This window comes from Jatropha curcas, chromosome 2 (genome assembly GCF_041381405.1).
Source record: "Jatropha curcas cultivar XTBG-Jc1 chromosome 2, XTBG_Jcur_1.0, whole genome shotgun sequence".
NCBI classification, from domain to species: domain Eukaryota; kingdom Viridiplantae; phylum Streptophyta; class Magnoliopsida; order Malpighiales; family Euphorbiaceae; genus Jatropha; species Jatropha curcas.
Genome location: NC_143152.1, coordinates 32,000,562 through 32,020,386, shown reverse-complemented (window position 1 = coordinate 32,020,386; position 19,825 = coordinate 32,000,562). Strand labels below are relative to the sequence as shown.

Below are 19,825 nucleotides of genomic sequence, written 5' to 3'. Positions count from 1 at the left end.
TAATGCACCGAACTTTGCTACCTTCGCATTTGCAGGACATGAAATTCAGATGCCACATTTCAAGTAGAGAAGCACCAATTAGCAAATAATGCATTAAAATTGTAACAGATCTAAAACAGCGAACTTCTTGATCAAATATAACCCAAGAAAAAACACGCACAAAAAAGGGAAAAAAAAAAAATTACAATCATTTTTTTTCGATTGAATCGAGCAACGTTTTTCTTCGAAATTCTAGGGGCGATTCTTGTTCTGGAAATGAAGACAACGTTTTGTTCGTTTGTGGGAAATGGGTATCGGTCTATGGCTGTAATTGGACAAACCCATTGTTCATTTATCGTATCTAACACATTTAGCATTGTTGATTCTGTTAAGGGAAAGGGAGTTTCGGGTTAACTATTCTCAGTTGAGCTTGGATTTTACTCAAATCGGTATTTGTTGAAGATTTTATGAGAATGATGAGTTATTTGTCACATAAATTGTGCAAATTCAGTGGTTTTAAGTGTTGAAATAGATTTGTATAATGGGGAGGTTTCTCAGTGGATTTGCTTTGCCTATGCTTCTTTTGACAGGTTTACATTGTTTTATTCCCTTTAACTGAAATTTTATAAAGATTGATCATGCTTTGTCTTATGTATTTGAAATGCCATTCATATTGTTCTAAATTTCCAAGAAGTTAAAGCTTGGAAAGCTGTTCCGTTATTCATATACAATTATATAAGCAAGTACAACAAGTCGATATGATATAGGAATATTCGTTTTAAGTTGGAGACTTCTTTTCTTGTTTTTATGCTATATATGCATAGTCACAGCTTTGTTCAGCAGATTCTACATGTTTTGTTTGATTGAAGGCCTATCCTTGTGATTACTCTGTAATCTAGTGTGAGATTCTACTATAACTTTTAGCTCTTTTGCATTGATACCCATTAGGGAATTTCTCCAATATAGTACAGCTATACTTGATAAACGTCTCTTTGAAGTTTTGCGGCTTCATAGTGATGCATGGCAAATTCTTTTCACTGTTTTCCATGAGATTCTACTTAGAGCGGATATTGCTGCTAGAGTTTGTGAATCATTCTGTGATTTATCATGGATCACTCATTCAACATCATTCTGTCTAATTTAGTCTTTCATGATTCTGTACCCATTCATCATAATTTGACACCATTAATTCATATGAAGTACTTGATTCTGTCTTTTCATTTGTATTCCTAATATAGATGATAGTCCAGCTGGCATTGTCAACTCATTGGTTATGTCCAGCTGGCATTGTTAACTCATTGGTTATGGTGTTATTGTATAATTAAGCTCTTGAGCCTAGGTGCTTATCTGCAGTTATGGGATTCCTGGGTAGATAGTATGGTGATTTTTACTAAGATAAGAATATATTCACGTAATTAAGGAATGCAAACCATGGCAAAATTATTGTGACAGCTACTTGGGGGTGGGCCCTGGGGGGGGGGGTTATTTTGTTGTTTTAATTATGGTGGGCTACTTGTGGTTCAACAATTTTTAATGCTGTGGATAAACTAATTTCGCATACTCAGGATACTGTCTTGGCCATATGTTCACAGTTTGATGCAACCAAGTATGTGATCATAGTTGGAAGTTCTCAGAGGAGGTGAGAAGACCAAACAAAATGTCTGAAACAAAACAAATTGGACATGATAGCGTTTGGATGATGTTATTATGAAAATCTAAGAGTTTTAATCACAGTGGGATATATCTAGATATTCTAATGGCCCTTATCCATATGCTTATATGATTCATGAGGAAGTAGCGAAGGAAAATCAACCATATAGCCAACCCCAACTAGCATAGTGCGGGTTGAAGTTTCGTTAGTTTAGTTGACCATATGATTCCGGGATTTTTTTTTTCTTTTTCCTTCCGGTTTCCATATATTTTGCATAATGCATCTACCTGTAGGTGTTTTGACTGTGCATCACTGCACCAGCTATAATATTTTCTCTCTCTTTTTTTTCCCCTACTGTGCTTTATCCAGCTGCTTTACTCAATTGGAGTTTGATGTCTCTGGTTGATTTGTTAGCTTTTCTCTCGATCCAGTATGCTGCACCAAAAAATGGTAAGCTTCTGATCATTGATGCCTCAGTTATATTTCTTGCTTTTTTGTATTCTTTATAAATGCTTCCCAACATGAATACTTAAGTTTCTGCTAGATCAGAATTTTTTTTTTTTTATTTTCTGGTTTAGTTCAATTTTGATTATGCATTGAGGAACAGTCGCTTCAATATGTGAAAAATAGTAAACAATGTAGTGATGGAAATTGGTCTTTCAACTCTGTTTTCTTCTCTTATACATTCAAAGAAAGTATCTGCACATGCACCTTCCCAGAACATTGGAGAAAATATTTTAGAATACTAAAGTTAAGTGATTGAAAAGAAAACCTGTATAGGGATAGATTTTAAGAAGTATCCAGGTTTGACATTTTGGCTGTCCATGCTTTCCCAACCACATATGTATGCGTTAGCTTTATGCTTGAATAAATTGATGCATGCTTTCGAGTCTCTAGAAAATCTCTCTCTCTTTGTATATGATTCACTTTATATATCTGGCATACTGTATTTTGATTCTCACCGAATGATAGGAAACATGGAAGAAATAAATATGTCTTGAACCTGCTGACCAACTGGCCCTCAATTCTCTGTGTTCACTCTTTCATGCTCCCTTGTATATGAAGTTACCTTTCTCAAATGAATTAACCTTGTTGTATCTTCCTGAGAACTGCCTATTTACCATCTCATATTGCTTTTTGCATATCAAATCCTACTTATAGAGTTGCTTATGAAGTTTGGGTGTACATGGATTTGCTACTGATTTGGCTTTTTGTGGCTGTCATCTTCTGCATGTCCTATCTTCTCTTGTGCAACCTGTGTTTGTTCTTCTTAAGGTGCTAATGCTTATGAACTTGAGTCAGGTTGGATTTATAGACCTGTAAAGGAATATTGGATCTAAGATCTATAGGTAGCTAATTTGTAACTGGTTAATGGTTATTACAGCGGATGGTATAACTAGTTCTTGAACAAAAGTTTAGTAACTAGATTTATGAACAAAAGTGACAACCAAGGTTGGACTTCTGTTCTTAAGGTATATCAAAGTGATGTCTCATTTGATGTGATCTGTTCCTGTTACTGTTGTTGACTTTTTATAAATTGTTATTGTATAATTTTGAATTTCACTTTTTTTTTTTTTTTATCGAATAGGTTTTCAATCTCAAAGGCTATCTCAGTTATCATGGTGCACGCTTATCTTTTCTTCATTGGCGGTTCTGTCACATGCCATATTTCACATCATATGGGCTGTCAAAGGGGACCAGTGGAGTGTTTCTGATGCTCAATGGGCCAAGTTAGTCGGTTTCCTAAGGTGAGGTTTGAAGTTAACATATATACTTCATTTTTCTCTTTCTACTGATTTTCCTTTGCAAAGTTTCCATAAATTGCATGATTGCTTGCTTAAGCAACTTTATACATATTGAATGTGGTGGTTTTGCAGCATTCACACTTGGAGTTTGCAATATGAAATATGTTTTATGGTCATCCAAATATCTGCAGCTTTTGTTGCTGTAATTGGAATCTCTGGTAGCAGATCTTGTCTGGATCTATGGAAAGATACGTGGTGGGGACATCTGTATTCTTTTGTTATACATATAGGTTTGTCATCACAGATTATTTTCTTTTTCTTTAAAATATATACGTGCTTTCTTCCTTTTTTTTTTTTTTTTTTTTTTTTTTTTTTTTTTCCTGCTTCAAGTCAAATAATTAGTACAGTTCATTCACAATTTAGTTGGCACATGAGCATTTTTCTTTTTTGCTGCTTCAATTCATATCTTAGTACAGTTCATTTGCAATTTAGTTGGCACATGAATTTTTCCTAGAGCATTTTAATTTTAGGGCCCTGGGAACAGGGAGATAAAGAAGTCACTGAAATATGCTTCAGCACGTACTGTTGTTTCCTTCCCCAAAAAGTTTCCTTGCTTCCTCTTTCATTTATTCTATTGTATGGAATAGAAATTATATTATAATTATTTGAGACATTTTATCCAAAATCTATATTGTTAACCTGGACCATGAGTATCTTCAAAACAAAATAGAAAAAGAAACCTTGGACTATGAAAGAAACATTTGGAAAATTTTCCTTCAGTTCAGTATCACTTGTGAATTTTCAGCCCTAATTTCTCAGCTATATTGTGATCAACCATTAAATGGTGTGAGCATTTTCCTGACCTTGGAACTTTCACCTTTGCTTATCTATTCTTTTGCTCCTTGGAAGGCTCGCGTCTCAGGGTTTTATGCTGCTTATTATTGCCCTTTGTACAGCTGGTTGTGGGCATTAGTCATCCATCTTGGGCATCCTTACCATTTTTCATTTGCAGTTGTATTGGACTCATTAAGTGGTCTATAACAAGCAATTTCTTGGGCCTTCTCCAGTAAGTAACTTAGTCTTATTATTATTTCTGTTTTTGGATCTCCTCTCTGAGCAAGATTGGTTGTTTTCATAACAATCAAATGTCAATTTGAATGATTTACACTAACTTGTATGGGTTTGAAGGTGGTGGAGGTATCTTTTGTTGTATTCGGGGTTGAATATTGTCCTGTTGTATGCATATCAGCTTCCAATTGAGTTTTCTGGGATGATTCAATGTGTTGCTGGTTTCATTGGTCTGTATAAAATATCTGCAAAATCAGAGTGGTCAGAAATATGTTCCTGTCTCTCACTTCTACTTTTCTACATTATGGTAAGCAAATTATATTCACTTTAGATCTACTGCCTGGTTTAAATTATGAAAATTTACACAGAGAAATAAACCAATAATAACTGATTGTTGCATTTTCTTTCTTTCCTTTTTTTAAGTCCTTTATGAATTTTATGTGTTTGGTTAGCATTTGCTAAGATCTTGGAAATATCAGAACAAAAACTTAAAATGATTTGGCAATGTTGCAAATACCACATGTGTGTGTAGCTTGTAATGGAATTAGTGACCCATCTATAAAAATCTAGGATCTGCTGCTAATTTTGGTTGACAAGCAGGCATGAATGGTAGTCCTTACCATGCAATATGCAACAATAAGTACGTGCAGGCCTTGCATCTCTGCATTTGGGACTGCAGTTAAAGTGTTTACCTTGCAAAAGAAATTAGAGTGAGGCCAGTAGCTTATTTCCAATCAATTAGAGATATTTATTTGAGGTGGTTTTTTCAATTACTTTCCTCTTACATTATTGATCATGAATCTTACTCTCATGTTCCTTTTGCTTTAGTCATTTACCAATGAATCCTAGCTGCTTATTCTTCCCGGTGGAAGTATAAGAGCATTTTGATCTAAAGCTTGGCACAACATAGGATTCATATAGATCCAGGTTATTCCATGTGCTTTAAACCTAGAATGTGAAGTGAATGTGTGAAAGGTTTCTGGAATTCAAAGGAAGTCCTTAATTATTTTCCTTTGATGTATTACAATTCAAGATGAGCAGCAAACGAGATGATTGACCATGCCTTTTTTTTTTCTCTACATTTGGAAATATTCCTTCTCATTATGGACAGATGTTCAATGTGCCTATTTCCTTGACAGCTATCTTGCATTAGGAATGAGCTTATTGAGATGGATTTTATCATGTCCCCAAGAGAAAGCAGCTTGTCTGAGCGTCTGCTTCTCCGAGAGCATTCATTTTTTATCTATGAATCAAGGTAATTTATGGTGGTGCTATTACATTTTGGTCTTTAGTTTGAATTTCTCTTGCATTAATATCAGAGCTTTTCCCAGCTGTGATGTTTTACTTGGAGCCTTACTGTGCAGGTACAGTGTAAGGCACACCAATGATATGTTGAGAGGCGAAGTTTTTCAGACTTTCAGTGTGAACTTTTTCACTTATGGTTTCCCAGTATGCTCGCTAAATTAACTGCTTTCAATTTTTTGTCATTTTTCTTCTCATAAATCATCAATTCATAACCAAATTGTGCTATTCCATTTGTTACCTATGCTAGTTTTTCTGTTTCATTGGTCCTCAAACTGCAAATAATTATGGGGACATTTATTTTTTATAGTACAAATGATAATTAGCCCAACATATTATGCATATTGATATAACCTATGTAGATATAGATTTCCTTGTCTGAATTCATTAACAAGCTCTTTACCATTTATAGTATGGATATCAATACATCTATAGGCAATTGCAAAGCTTATAGTATACAACAACAATAACCAAGTCTTAGTCCCGAACTAGTTGGGGTTAGTTATATGAATCCTTTGTTCAAAACTGCTATGATCAAATTAATAACAATGCAAAACACAGTACAAGTCAGAAAAAATTTTGAAATACTTTTTGTAAAAAAGAAAATTTTGAAGAGGAATTATATTATGTCTCTCTCATTTAGAAAGTGATCATACGGACAACAATTCTGGGAAATTTGGTGATATTTTAACCAAGGATAAAGGGTGCTTTCATGTTCTCGATAAGCACACAGTTGCAATAAAAACCACACCATGAATGCTCTTGAATGATGGTAGCTCCAGATTAAGTAAAGCATTCGCAATTAATTTCTCAACATTTGGATAGCAATCTGCCTGTTTCTTGGTTCCTTTTCTTTCTTAAGTTTTTTTATACATTAAGCCTTAATGGCTTCCCCTTATTTCAGTATTTGTTAACCCATTTTGGATTATGCCTTATTTACTCAATTTTGCCTGGCACTAACATGCAGATTTTCTTGCTTTCTCTGTCATTTTGGAGTTTCCAATTTGCAAGTCTCTGTGCATTTGGACTGCTTGCTCATGTTGGCTACATTATTTCTGCCTTCCCTTCATTGTTCCGCTTGCATCAATTAAATGGTTTGCTTCTTATCTTCATTCTCTTATGGGCTGCTACCACCTATGTCTTCAATGTGGCATTTATGTTCCTAATTAAGAAAATGTGGAAGGTATTCATTTTTTTGGTGAATGCTTTTGGGTCTAATGTTCATAATTATTATCAAATTATTATAAGATCTTTTAGAATGTCTTTGCAGGACACTGAAATATGGGAAACTCTGGGCTTATGGCATTACCCTATTCCAGGACTCTATCTACTTGCACAATTTTGTCTTGGTGTCCTTGTAGCCTTGGGCAATCTTGTCAACAACTCTGTTTTCTTGTACTTGTCTGATGGGGAACGAGAATCTTCAAGTGACCATTTCATAGTAGAAGGTGAGGACTATTTTGCACATTATATTTTATATATACTAAAATGATTTCCAAAGTTACTTTTCAAAGGAACAGTAACTTTGGAATTACAGCTGCCCCTATATACTAAAAGTCTTCTCCAATCACATTCTCTGTAATAGTGCATGGAGGAAACTTCTCCACTGCCTAGGTGATTTGTAACTGCGAAAATATTGTAGCTAGCATAAGTCGTGTTCCATGTTGCTACAAAGTTTAAAGTTTAATGTTAATTACAAAAATATCTCTAATTTATATACCAACTTTCAAAATTAGCCCTAAAACAAAAATCTTTACAATATGATCCGAATCTTACAAATTCTTTTCACTTCAAGTATTTTATCAAATTTTTAATGAAACTAAAGTTATTTAAAAATCATAAAGAAACTAATAAAATATTTATATTGAAAAATAAAATAAAGCCCATAGGAATTGGCATCTCATTTTCCTCTATATCGTCCAATTTTTCAATTTATTCTTTTATTTTTAAAATATATATTGCAAAATTTTTTCATGTAAAGCGGGAATATTTTGAAATTTTTTATATATATCCTCTTATTTTTAGGTTTTTGTTTCATAAATATATGACAAAAAATTAATGCATATTATTTTTTCAGAAATTGAAAAATATGATATATTAGAAAACTTAGAGAGAATGCAAAGAATGGTAATAGCTTTAAGATTCTTTTGGGGTTGGGGGGTTTATTCTATTCTCTTACCTTGGTCAGCTTTTCAAAATATTTCAACAATTTTTTATATTTTGAAAAATAAACACATTTCTTAAATTAAAATTCATTTGTAAAGTTTGGATTCAAATGGCAATGATTTTAATTGTAAATTTGAAAATGGTAATTTTCATTAATATATAATTATTAAATTGTCTCAAGTTGTTTTCGGGCAAGAAACTATTCAAGATGAAAAAAAAGGCACCAGCAGATAACAACACCTCGCCATTGGAATGAAGATACATTGTTAAAAATTGCATAGGTTATAATTAATAAAAGATAAGTTATATCATTTTATTGAGTAGCAAGATAAATGAAAATGCTATTACGTTTAGAGTTTTTTTCTTTTATTTGTTTTGAGGGAACGCTACACATATACTAACATTTATAATTAATATAAGGATTTGGATTTGTGTTTCTAAATAAAAATTATAAAATTAAATATAATGTTAGATTTCAATGATTTATCCAAATAAAGTGTGAAACAATTAAATAAATTATTTAATGATGTAATTTGAAATTATTAATTATTATTATCTTAAAAATAGTAATATGTTTATGGTATAAAAGTTTTCAAAAATATAATGTCATGCTAATACCGCAACAACGTTTGGGGACTTTTGCTTGTCTTTTATCTAATTTTCTTATCTTTTCCTCAAGAAGGTTGTTTCTTGATGAAGCTGCATTAGCTTCAAATTCAAATAATAATTGTATGAAAATCGCTGCAATTAGGTGTTAAATAATAAATATCTTGGGTGAAAGCTAGAAAAGAATGCATTGATCTTCCTAGTTTTCAGTTCAGTTATTCTTGGAAGGTTGCTATTCTTGTGGCCCATAATTTCACTTACCTTTATGTTTCGTTCAGAGAATGAAGAAACCAAAGTATTGATTGTAGCTACAATAGCATGGGGACTGCGTAAAAGCTCTCGGGCTATAACATTGTTGCTGATTTTTTTTATTGCACTAAAACCTGGAATCATCCATGCTGTATATAGTAAGTTGAAGAACCTTTTATTCTGGTTTTACTTGCAATTGACCATTCATATAGTGATACACCATTTCCTCATGTATTTAACTTGGTATTACATTTAACCTTTTTTGGCAGTACTTATTGTAAATTTGTAAACTTCCAAATGCTTTATTGTATAACTTTTACTCATTTCATTGGATAATATACTAACTTTTACTCTCTGCTTCATGCATCAGTGGCTTTCTTTCTAATATATCTGTTAAGCCACAACATCAGTTGGAAGATACGCCAATCATTGATAGTTCTATGTGAGGCACATTTTGCACTGTTGTACATTCTTCAGCTTGATCTAATATCTAAAGCCTTGGAACAGAAACACTCATTTGCTAGAGATATCCTGTCACAATTAGGTAACCACTTGTAATGTTATTTAGACTGTTTATCTTTTAGCATATGCGGCATAATTTTTATGAGACAATCATTCTTTCCTTTACCTGTAGGTTTTCTTAGTGCTAGTTCGGGGGATTTCTTAAAGATAGCAACACTTGCATGCTCCTGTGCGATTCATAATCATGGGTTTGAAATGCTGTCCTCATTTTCAGCAATTTTGCAACATTCTCCCTGCCCTCCATTTGGTTTTAGCATCTTGAGAGCCGGTTTGATAAAATCAGTTCTATTATCAGTTTTTACATCAACATCCAAACAGAGCCTTGACAATAACACTTCTCATGGTATAACTCATCAAAGGTTGAATATATTCTATGCTTTTGACTTTTCTCCAATTTATGTCCTTGTGAGAATGGTCATAATCATCTACATCAATTTTCAAGAAGTTTCAAACACTTCGTTAACACTTGTAGATTGATAAAAAATTTCTGATAGATGAGACCATAAATGGCCTTGAGCAAGGAAATGTCAGGACAAATTCTGTTAGATAAATTTGATGATTAAACTATTGTCAGCACCACTGAAATCAGTATGGTGATTCCTGTTGTAAGGAATTCTTCTGGCTTTTCTAATCACTTTATAATATTACCTTTTATTTGGAAGTTATAACTCTGAACTAAGTTCAGCTAACCAATTTTTCTTGAAGCCAAATATTGTGAAACTATTTCAATGTCGTTCATGGAGTTGGTTTATGCAATGAATGTGATAGAAGTTCAATGATACTTATAAAATTTAACTTATAGATTTTTTGCTTTATCTTCAGACAAAAGGATAGTGTCATATCTGGAGGCTATAGGGCTGAAGTTTCGTTCAGTGTATCGATCATGTGGAACCTACATTGCCTTTCTGACAATTCTTTTCACCGTGTACCTGGTAAAACCTAATTTTATTTCATTTGGCTACCTATTCTTCCTTCTATTATGGATGACCGGAAGACAGCTTATCGGAAAGACCAAAAGACGCCTTTGGTTACCACTGAAAGTTTACGCAGTTTTAGTGTTTATTCTCATCTATGGCTTCAGTGTCTTCTTCAGTTCTCAGATATGGTTGTTGAGGATGGTTGATGTGTCTTCTGTATTTGGATATAACCCAGAAGCTTCCATGTTGGAAAATATTTGGCAATCCCTTGCTGTATTAATTGTGATGCAATTATACAGCTATGAGAGGAGACAGAGTAAATTTCCTCAACCAATTGATGGTGATGCACCAGAAAAATGTTCCCTGTCCTTTGTGAAACGTCTTTTAATTTTGCACATTGAGAAGATACTAGATCTTGCCTTGTTTTATGCATCTCTCTGCCCTATTGGTGCATTTGGTTTTCTATATCTTTTTGGTTTGGCTGTTTGTTCAACATTACCTAAGTCTTCTTGGATCCCTTCAAAACTGTTTCTAGTTTATTCAGGATTTCTTGTAATGTTCGAGTACCTTTTCCAATTATGGGGTGACTGTGCTGAAATGTTACCTGGGCAAAACAACTATTCTCTGTCACTTTTCTTGGGATTGCAATTCTATAAGCCAGGTTTCTCTGGTCTAGAATCAGGCTTGAGGGGAAAAATTTTGGTTATAGTTTCGTGTATACTTCAGTACAATGTCTTCAATTGGTTGGAGAGAATGCCATGCAATTTTGGAAATGGAGGAAGATGGGAAGAGCCTTGTACTTTGTTTGGCTTAGCAGAAGAAGCTCCAAGTGAAGCAACAAACCTAAAAAGCAAAACTAAACACCCTTTAGGTTCTGGCCACTTGATAGAAAAAGAGACAGAAGAGATAAATCATACATGGCCATCTTTTAGCAGTTTCATAATTCGAGGGCTGGATGCGACAAGAGGCTTTGAAGACAGTAACCCTGAAAATTATTCAAATGCTTGTGGAAGTTCCAAAGAGAACCATAAGTGGAATCGAAGGCGGAGCCATATCCTGAGAAAAGAAAGACTTCACCTGCAGATGACTACTTTAAAAGCATGTGTGAAATTTTGGATAGAGAATATATTCAATTTCTTTGGACTGGAGATTAACATGGTTGCATTACTTCTTGCTAGCTTTGCTGTGCTTAATTCCATCTCCTTGCTGTATGTCGCATCACTTGCTGCTTGCATCCTTTTGCCTCAGCATATCATGCGAAAACTGTGGCCCATATTTGTCTTCTTGTTTGGTTCTGTTATCATCCTTGAATACTTGGCCATTTGGTTGAATCAGTTATCTTGGAAGCAACATGATGCAGGTGACACATTAGTACCTTGTAATGACTGTTGGAGAAGCTCTGATATTTACTATGACCATTGCAAAAAATGCTGGCTAGGTATTTCCTTAGATAAACATTTTTTGAGGGTTAACAAATAATGCCACTTTATATTGTTTACATATTACTGAATTTATAACTTTAGATTCGATGTATTCTACTTCTAACAAGTGAAACTTTCTTTTGTGGATATAATGGTTTTTAGATCTTTGATTGAATAGTTCTCTTTGAGACTTGCAGAAGTATAGAAATCTTTGCATAAAACTGTAATCGTCATCTTTTATTTTAAAGAACTTTTCATAAAAATTAACTGCAAATTTGGTGCATGAAGGTTGACGCTCCTATTGCTGTTTGGGTGAGGGCAAGGAATGTGCCAACTTTCCTATTTATTTTGATGAAAAATTAATGAATTTGGATTGAGATACTCTAAATCAAAGATTTGTGAGTTTTCAATCAAATTATCTTTAATGGTGGTGCTTAGATCATCATGGCCTATGGTTGAGGAGTTTCTATTCAGTTTTAAGAGCACTTTACTATAATTGCTTTCATTCTTTTTTAAAAGATGCATCCGTCTGGATGATTTTTGGGCTTTGCCTAAGGTCAAATCGAAGTGGCATATTAGTTATGGCGAATTGGCAATGCATATAACTGTGCAAAATTTAACATTTTGTCTGCGGGAACAATTTTAGTTCTGTTTCTCTTTCCTCATACCTGAAGTTCAATTGGCTTTTACTCTGGCATTTTACTAAATGATTTGTTTGTTCACCGACATGTACACATCATCAGGTTTAAGATTGGAATTGCAGTTACAAGCATTTATTACTTTAATCTTTTCTACGAAGCACTTAGGGAAGTCCTCACATGCTTAAATGTCCAGAAGATTGAAATCATATCACTTTAATTCTGCCATGTGCTTTCAGAATATCCTGCAAAGCCTCGACCACCAAGTGTTGGCTAAGTATGATATTTTTTGGCAGGAATTGTGGTTGATGATCCGCGAATGCTCATCAGCTACTATGCAGTCTTCATGCTTTCATGCTTCAAATACCGTGCTGACCGCTTGTCCAGTCTCTCAGCATCAGAGACGTATCAACAAATGATGTCTCAATATAAGAATGCATCACTGAATGATCTCTTATTTGAAAGAAAATTTCTGTGGACATTTCTGGACTACCTGAAGCTTTATAGTTATTGCCACTTACTGGATCTTGTTCTGACTTTGATTTTAATTACGGGAACTCTTGAATTTGACATTCTACACCTTGGATACCTTGGTTTTGCTCTGGTTTTCTTTCGGATGAGGCTTGAAATTTTAAAAAAGAATGAAATTTTCAAGTTCTTACGGATTTACAACTTTGCTGTAATAGTCCTTTCTCTTGCTTATCAATCCCCTTTTGTTGGGGGTTCTTGCAAGGCAAAATGCGAAATGATAGATTACATAAGTGAAATAGTTGGATTTTACAAATATGATTATGGATTTCGAATTACATCAAGATCAGCACTCGTGGAGATTATCATATTTATGCTTATATCCTTACAATCATACATGTTTTCAGCACAGGAGTTTGATTATGTATCTGAATATCTTGAAGCAGAGCAGATTGGTTCTATAGTGCAGGAACAGGAGAAGAAGGCAGCTTGGAAGACTTCACAATTGCAACAGATACAAAAATCTGAAGAGGAGAAGCAGTTGCGTAATTTTCAAGTGGAAAAGTTGAAATCAGATTTGCTTAATCTCCAAATCCAGCTTCAGAACATCAGCTTTACTGCAAATTTTGGTAATGCTTATCAAAGTCAAGGAAATAGGATGAGAAAATCCGTTAGTGCAGATGCCATTAACAAACTCGTAGACAAACTGGGAATTGATTTTAAGAAGCAAACTGTTGGTTTGAACTCTGATTTTTTATTTTCTTTTGATGTGAATGAATCTCCTAGGAATAAAAGCCCTGAAAGTCCATCAGTGGCGCATTCCAGAAAGCATTCACTGGAATTTACTGATGGGATCATTGAGCTAACAGATAAAGCTGCTACTTCAGAGTTTTGGGATTCACATGAAAGAGACGAAGACAAATTCCAAGCCAAGAAAGCATCACTAATGTCAGCCGTAAATTTGTTCAATGATGGAGTTAATCAAGTGCAATCTCTTAGTAATATGGCAGTAGCCAATATAGTGAGTTTCTTTAATATAAAAAATGAACTAGATCTAGGGGATGATTGTTCTGATGATGAGGTATACTATGAGACAGAGAATGAGAACATAGGGTGTGAACCTATCGACTCAACATTTTCAATGCAATCTGGTGATCGGCTGACTACCTCTCAAGGTGCATGTATGCAAATTGGGATGATCCTCCATTACATGTGGGCCCAAATGCGATCTAACAATGATGCTGTTTGTTACTGTTGCTTTGTTCTAATATTCATGTGGAATTTCAGTTTGTTTTCAATGGTTTATCCTGCAGTTCTTTTTCTTTATGCTCTCTGTGTGAGTACTGGTCCAAATAACATGTTCTGGATTATTATGCTGATTTACACGGAGATGGATATACTGCTTCAGTACATATATCAGATCATCATCCAACATTGTGGGTTGACCTTCAATATGAGAGTGCTTCAGGAACTAGGATTTCCTGAACATAAAATCACATCATCATTTGTAATCAGCAACTTACCTCTTTTTGTAGTGTATTTGTTTACTCTCTTGCAGACCTCCATAACTGCTAGAGATAGTGAATGGGCAACAATTCCTGAAAACAGCTTTCGGAAAAGAAGAAACAAGTGCCAAAAAGAGGCTATTAAGGATTGCTGGATGATAATAGAGAGTCTGCATTTGTCTGCCAAATCTTTTGTGGAACAATTGATTAGCAGCCTTTACAGGTATTGGAAATCTCTGACGCAGGGAGCAGAAACTCCACCCTTCTTTGTCCAGTTGTCTATGAAAGTTGATTTGTGGCCTAGGGATGGCATTCAGCCTGAAAGAATCAAATCAGGAATAAACAAAATGCTTAAGATCATGCATGATAAAAGATGCCAGGACATGGGCTCAAACCATTTCCATTCAATCAGTAGAGTTCGTGTTCAAAGCATTGAGAGGAGTCCGGAAAATGAAAATGTTGCTCTGGCTGTTCTTGAAGTGTTACATGCCTCTCCTTTGAAAGAATGTTCTGAAGGAGGATTTTATAAATCACTAACTCCAGCAGCTGATGTAGCTTATGAGATTCTAGAAGCTGAACGTAATGGTGTTGTTAACGAAATAGGATTCCCTTACCCAATTCTCTCAGTGATTGGTGGAGGAAAGAAACATATTGATCTCTATGCTTACACATTTTGTGCTGATTTGGCTGTTTTTTTCTTGGTGGCCATTTTCTATCAATCAATCATGAAAAACAACATTGAATTCCTCGAAGTTTATCAGCTTGAAGATCAATTCCCGAAAGAGTTTGTATTTATCTTAATGGTAAATTATAAACCTCTTCCTTGACTATTGTCAGTATTGGTGTAGAATCATAACTTACTAGTTTTATTAATTCAGTTTATTGGTATGTTTTTGAGATGGAGCTTATCACTCAGAGTAGCTCCTTATATGCTACACACACAACCAAGGGAATGTTACCAATCAATGGCATCGATCAGATTCTGTCTTTTATTAAATAACTTTAAACAATTGACAGAGTCAGTTTTGAAACGCTACAATCACAAAATTTCATTTGTTTCCTTGGATAATTCTTTCTGAATTGCTTCAAAGTTGAATCTGTGAAATGTCTCCAAACAGCGGTACTTTTTCAAAAATTAAGTTTGCCATATCTGAAACAGATTCACCAACATCAATTTCTATACCTTTATTGTTTTCCATCCTAGTGTGTCAATGATATATTTGGTTTTATTTTTCTTAAGTAGATAAAATTGTTCCTTCTTGCAGGTGATCTTTTTCTTGATAGTGGTTGATCGTATAATATACCTTTGTTCATTTGCCACTGGAAAAGTCATCTTCTATTTTATCAATTTTTTTCTCTTCACATACTCAATCGCAAATTATGCTTCCCACATTGATCTACAACACAGGCATGCTGCAAGATATGCACTCCGTGCTATCTATTTCACCAAGGCAATTTCTCTAGCTCTGCAAGCTGTACAAATAAGATTTGGGATCCCACACAAAAGCACTTTATATAGGCAGTTTTTGACAAGTAGCATTTCACAAATTAACTATTTGGGTTTCCGACTTTATCGTGCTCTGCCATTTCTTTATGAATTGCGATGTGTGCTTGATTGGTCGTGCACCACTACATCTTTGACCATGTATGACTGGCTGAAGGTATGTCCATTGCTGACTAAAATACAAGTAGCTTTGTTATCATTGTTTTCATCATTGTTATTGTGTATTGATGGAGTCATTTTCTGTGTTCATACATCACTCTATTATGCACATGACACATGTATACTTTTTTTTTATCAGAAAATAAAATAATTAGTAAACAAAGAAAGCTTAACTTGAGCTCTTAGAAATTGTAATAGGTTTCCAGCTATTAGTTTCTTAGTCATGTCTTTTTATACATCAAGGTGTGATATGTCGGCATCAAGGTGCCAAAAGCCTCTGATGATAAGAGCTCTTGGGAGTCATCAACTTGTTACCCCTGTAACTTTGATCTTTTGAGCGAGAGCCCTTCTACACTGAGCTCTTGGATTACTATGAGCCTATGTGCAACCTGCGTCTCTGTTCGACCAGTCGGTCTCACAGTCAGGCAGGCTTATACCATTACGCTCACGAGCAGAATCTTAGCTTGAAAATCTAAATGTATATATAGACTGTGTACTCTCATAAAATAAAACTCTGCATCATTTAGTTGAAAGTATCAAGAGCAATTGCTTATTCACAACATTCAACTCAGGTCCACTTAACTAATCTTAATTCCCAATGTAATTGCCAACTGTAAATATAATATTTCTCATGTATACCAGGGCCAATGTTAGGGTATTATTAACCGTTCATTGTTTTGTTCAATCAAATGGCTTGAATATATCAGATGCATGTTTATTTCTGGATCTGACATTAGCTCTATTTTCAGTTGGAAGACATTCATGCCAGCTTGTTTCTTGTCAAATGTGACGCGGATCTGAATAAAGCAAAACATCGACAAGGAGAGAAGCAATCGAAAACAACTAAATTTTGCAATGGGATATGCTTTTTCTTCATATTGTTGTGTGTTATATGGGCTCCCATGCTGGTAAGGATTTAAACTGTGTCCTGGCTCTGTCATGTAGGAACAAGGTTCAAGTCTACTGGTCTGTTAGGATGCCTCAGTTGCATACATCTCTGCACTTCTGCTTGACACCTATCATAATGATAAACTGCTCATCTCGCCGTCTGAAGTTTTCACCAGCAAATTTCATTAAACTATACAACCTTGTGTGGGCAGCCTAAAAATAATGAATCTTACAATTTGTTGGATGATAATGTAAAATACATATTAGCAATGAGAGGGAATGAATATTGTAATTGAAATCAAGTGCTGAGTTGACTAGGCATCAGAATTTGAGATCTGCCTTTGCTGAATGACATTTGATGAATTTATGCTATTTGGCTGCTAAACATATAAAAGTACCAATGAAGCAGAGGATTGTTAACTGTAATACATGGAAAGCACCGAGGAAAAAAAAAATGAAAAATGGACAAATATGAAAAAAGTAGGATGATGTATTTTGATGTATTATTGTTGATGCTTCCAAGAGATATTCAAGAATTTCAATGAAGCAGATTTTTAAGGAAATAAAACCAAAATCCTGAATGGAGGATCAGGTATCTGGTGTATATAGACCAATAACAGGGAAGTGAGTCAACAATCCAAGTTTGGTGTGAGGCATTCTCAGACTTGGTATTAGTATTAATTTAACCAACTCTACCATTGTTACAAATCTTCATAAAGAAGAACTTCTAACCAGCCTTGTATTCTATTTGCAATTCAGAAGCATTGATGTTTTATATTCCCTACTGCAACATGCAGTGTAAACATTAGGATATCTACAACTTATGTGCCGTCTAATTCTCTCTCTTTTTTTCTTTTTTTTTGGTTGCACAGATGTACAGTAGTGGTAACCCCACAAATATTGCTAATCCTATTAAAGAAGCCAGTATCCGGATTGATATAAGAACAACTAGTGGACGGCTTACATTATTTGAGACAACACTCTGTGAAAAGTTCTCATGGAATGGAATAGGTTCACATGTTGATCTTGATCCTCAAGGTTATTTACGTGCATATGATGAGAAGGACGTTCAATTGATATGCTGCCAAGCTGATGGTAGCTCCTTGTGGCTGGTTCCACCAGTAGTCCAGGACAGATACATGAATTCCCTCAGGTGGAGCATGGACGTAATCTTTTCTTGGCAGTTAACAAGGGATCGTCCCAAAGGAAAGGAAGTTGTGAGATATGACTTGATAGTTCAAGATGAGGATCTTCCAACATATTCAGAAGTAATGGCAGTGCTAAATGGTACTACCAGTAGCTTCAGGATACATAACGTTTATCCAAGATACTTCAGGGTTACTGGATCTGGTGAAGTGCGGATTTTGGAAGAGTTGGTATGTGGTTTCCTTCCCACTATAAGCTTTCCTTCTCTGCCTTGATGTCTATGAATACTGACATTGAAGGTAATGCATCAGAGTTGATTGATTCGCTGCCATGAAAACTGTTTGTGCAGGTAGATCTGGTTAGTGGGGATCTTGTTCTCAATCGTGGGAATCTAGAATGGTGGTCTTTCCATGATATTGATGCTGCATCTGTATGTGGTCAGATTGCAGGTCCTATGGCTATAATTGTTTCTGAGGAAACACCACGTGAGTAGTTATGAAAAGTGTGATCACTACAGCTTTTATGTGCATTTATAAATCTGTGTGCTAATAAAAAATCCCAATGATATTCTTGTCAGTTGATCACAAAATATTTATTCTTTTTTTTTTTTTTTTTCAGAGGGTATTCTTGGTGAAACACTAAGTAAGTTCAGTATCTGGGGTCTCTACATTACTTTTGTGCTTGCGGTTGGCCGTTTTATCAGACTACAATTTTCTGACCTAAGAATGAGAATACCATTTGAGAATCTTCCTTCTTGTGACAGGTATGCAAGCATTGTTTCCAATTTTGACACTGAACGATCAAATATGCGACTGTAGTCTCTTTACTTCCACTTGTTATTCTGTTGAATATCAGAATTTTAAGCCTCCGAACATTTTATTCTATGTTGTTATTATTCTGTTGAGGTCCAAAAGGGTAATACCTATTCACGCGCGCACACACACGCAGCATTATTATAATTTTCATTTATGTTGGTGTAATTAATTGTCTTATATTACTAGAAGCTTCTTGGATATCCATTGACAAGGAGAAAACAGACACATGGTTTAAGTTTTAACATCAAACCAAGTCTAGTTTAAAAATCGACTTCAGGGACAAAAATAGATATGCATGTCCCGATTTGTAAACCCTTCTGAAGATCATTAAATGTGATTGACTGCATGGCTGATGCAGGTTATTGTCAATATGTGAGGATATTTATGCAGCAAGAGAAGAGGGTGAGCTGGAAGTTGAAGAGGTCCTATATTGGACACTGGTGAAAATTTATCGCTCTTCACACATGCTGCTTGAATATACCAAGCCGGATTAATTCATTGCCAGGTGTGATCTTTGTTCAACTTGCCACTCTGCCTAGCATAAGCTCTATATTGAGACTGGAAAAGATCTCCAACGGATTATTGACAGAAAAGTTTGAGAATTCATTCGGCACTGATGCACATCTGTTTATCGAAGCGGTGATCACAATCATTTTGTTCTTGTTTCCCTGGAGGATTTCCTATACTTCGGTGAAGGCTAATGAGCACAAAAATGTTGTAGGCAATTAAAAAGAAAACAGTGGATCTATGCTAATTTGCATGGAAAGGAGCTTCTGCTGCTCATACAGTGAAACTTGATGTGATTCAATTTGTAAAGTTGCATGTTCTTGCTCGAGCAAATTGTATAGATTTATGCCTTTTCTTCCTCACAAAAAAAAAAAAAAAAAAGTTGTACTTTCAGAACAGATTTTGTCTCTCTTGAATGAATGTAGTACTTATTCATCCCAAAGTGTGGACAGGAATCCTTAGTATTTTCAAGTAATAGATCAATAACTTTAATTTCATGAAAATCTTGTAATGGTGTATTCACAAATAAAGTAATAATAAAATGACTTGGAACTTGTTAATGGAGTTAA

General features: G+C 34.7%; 1 protein-coding gene across 6 annotated transcripts; it reads left to right on the top strand.

The window, feature by feature from the left end:
* The first annotated feature begins 140 nt into the window (after positions 1-140).
* Positions 141-19,698, top strand: LOC105647593 (piezo-type mechanosensitive ion channel homolog). Of its 6 annotated transcripts, none has more exons than XM_089717523.1 (21): positions 141-569; positions 2,000-2,080; positions 3,219-3,378; positions 3,508-3,665; positions 4,285-4,441; positions 4,564-4,750; positions 5,583-5,698; positions 5,808-5,892; positions 6,713-6,928; positions 7,016-7,193; positions 8,796-8,924; positions 9,137-9,310; positions 9,401-9,631; positions 10,111-11,565; positions 12,561-15,040; positions 15,503-15,898; positions 16,650-16,808; positions 17,661-18,164; positions 18,284-18,419; positions 18,553-18,697; positions 19,108-19,698. In XM_089717523.1, exons 1-21 carry the CDS (start codon positions 521-523, stop codon positions 19,241-19,243), a joined length of 7,332 nt encoding a protein of 2,443 aa, XP_089573649.1. In that variant the 5' UTR covers positions 141-520; the 3' UTR covers positions 19,244-19,698. The 6 variants fall into 6 exon arrangements, with proteins under 6 accessions (XP_089573649.1, XP_089573647.1, XP_089573648.1 ...); XM_089717521.1 differs by having other exon boundaries at positions 10,111-11,643; XM_089717522.1 differs by lacking the exon at positions 141-569 and adding an exon at positions 1,552-1,618 and having other exon boundaries at positions 10,111-11,643.
* The last annotated feature ends 127 nt before the right edge of the window (positions 19,699-19,825 follow it).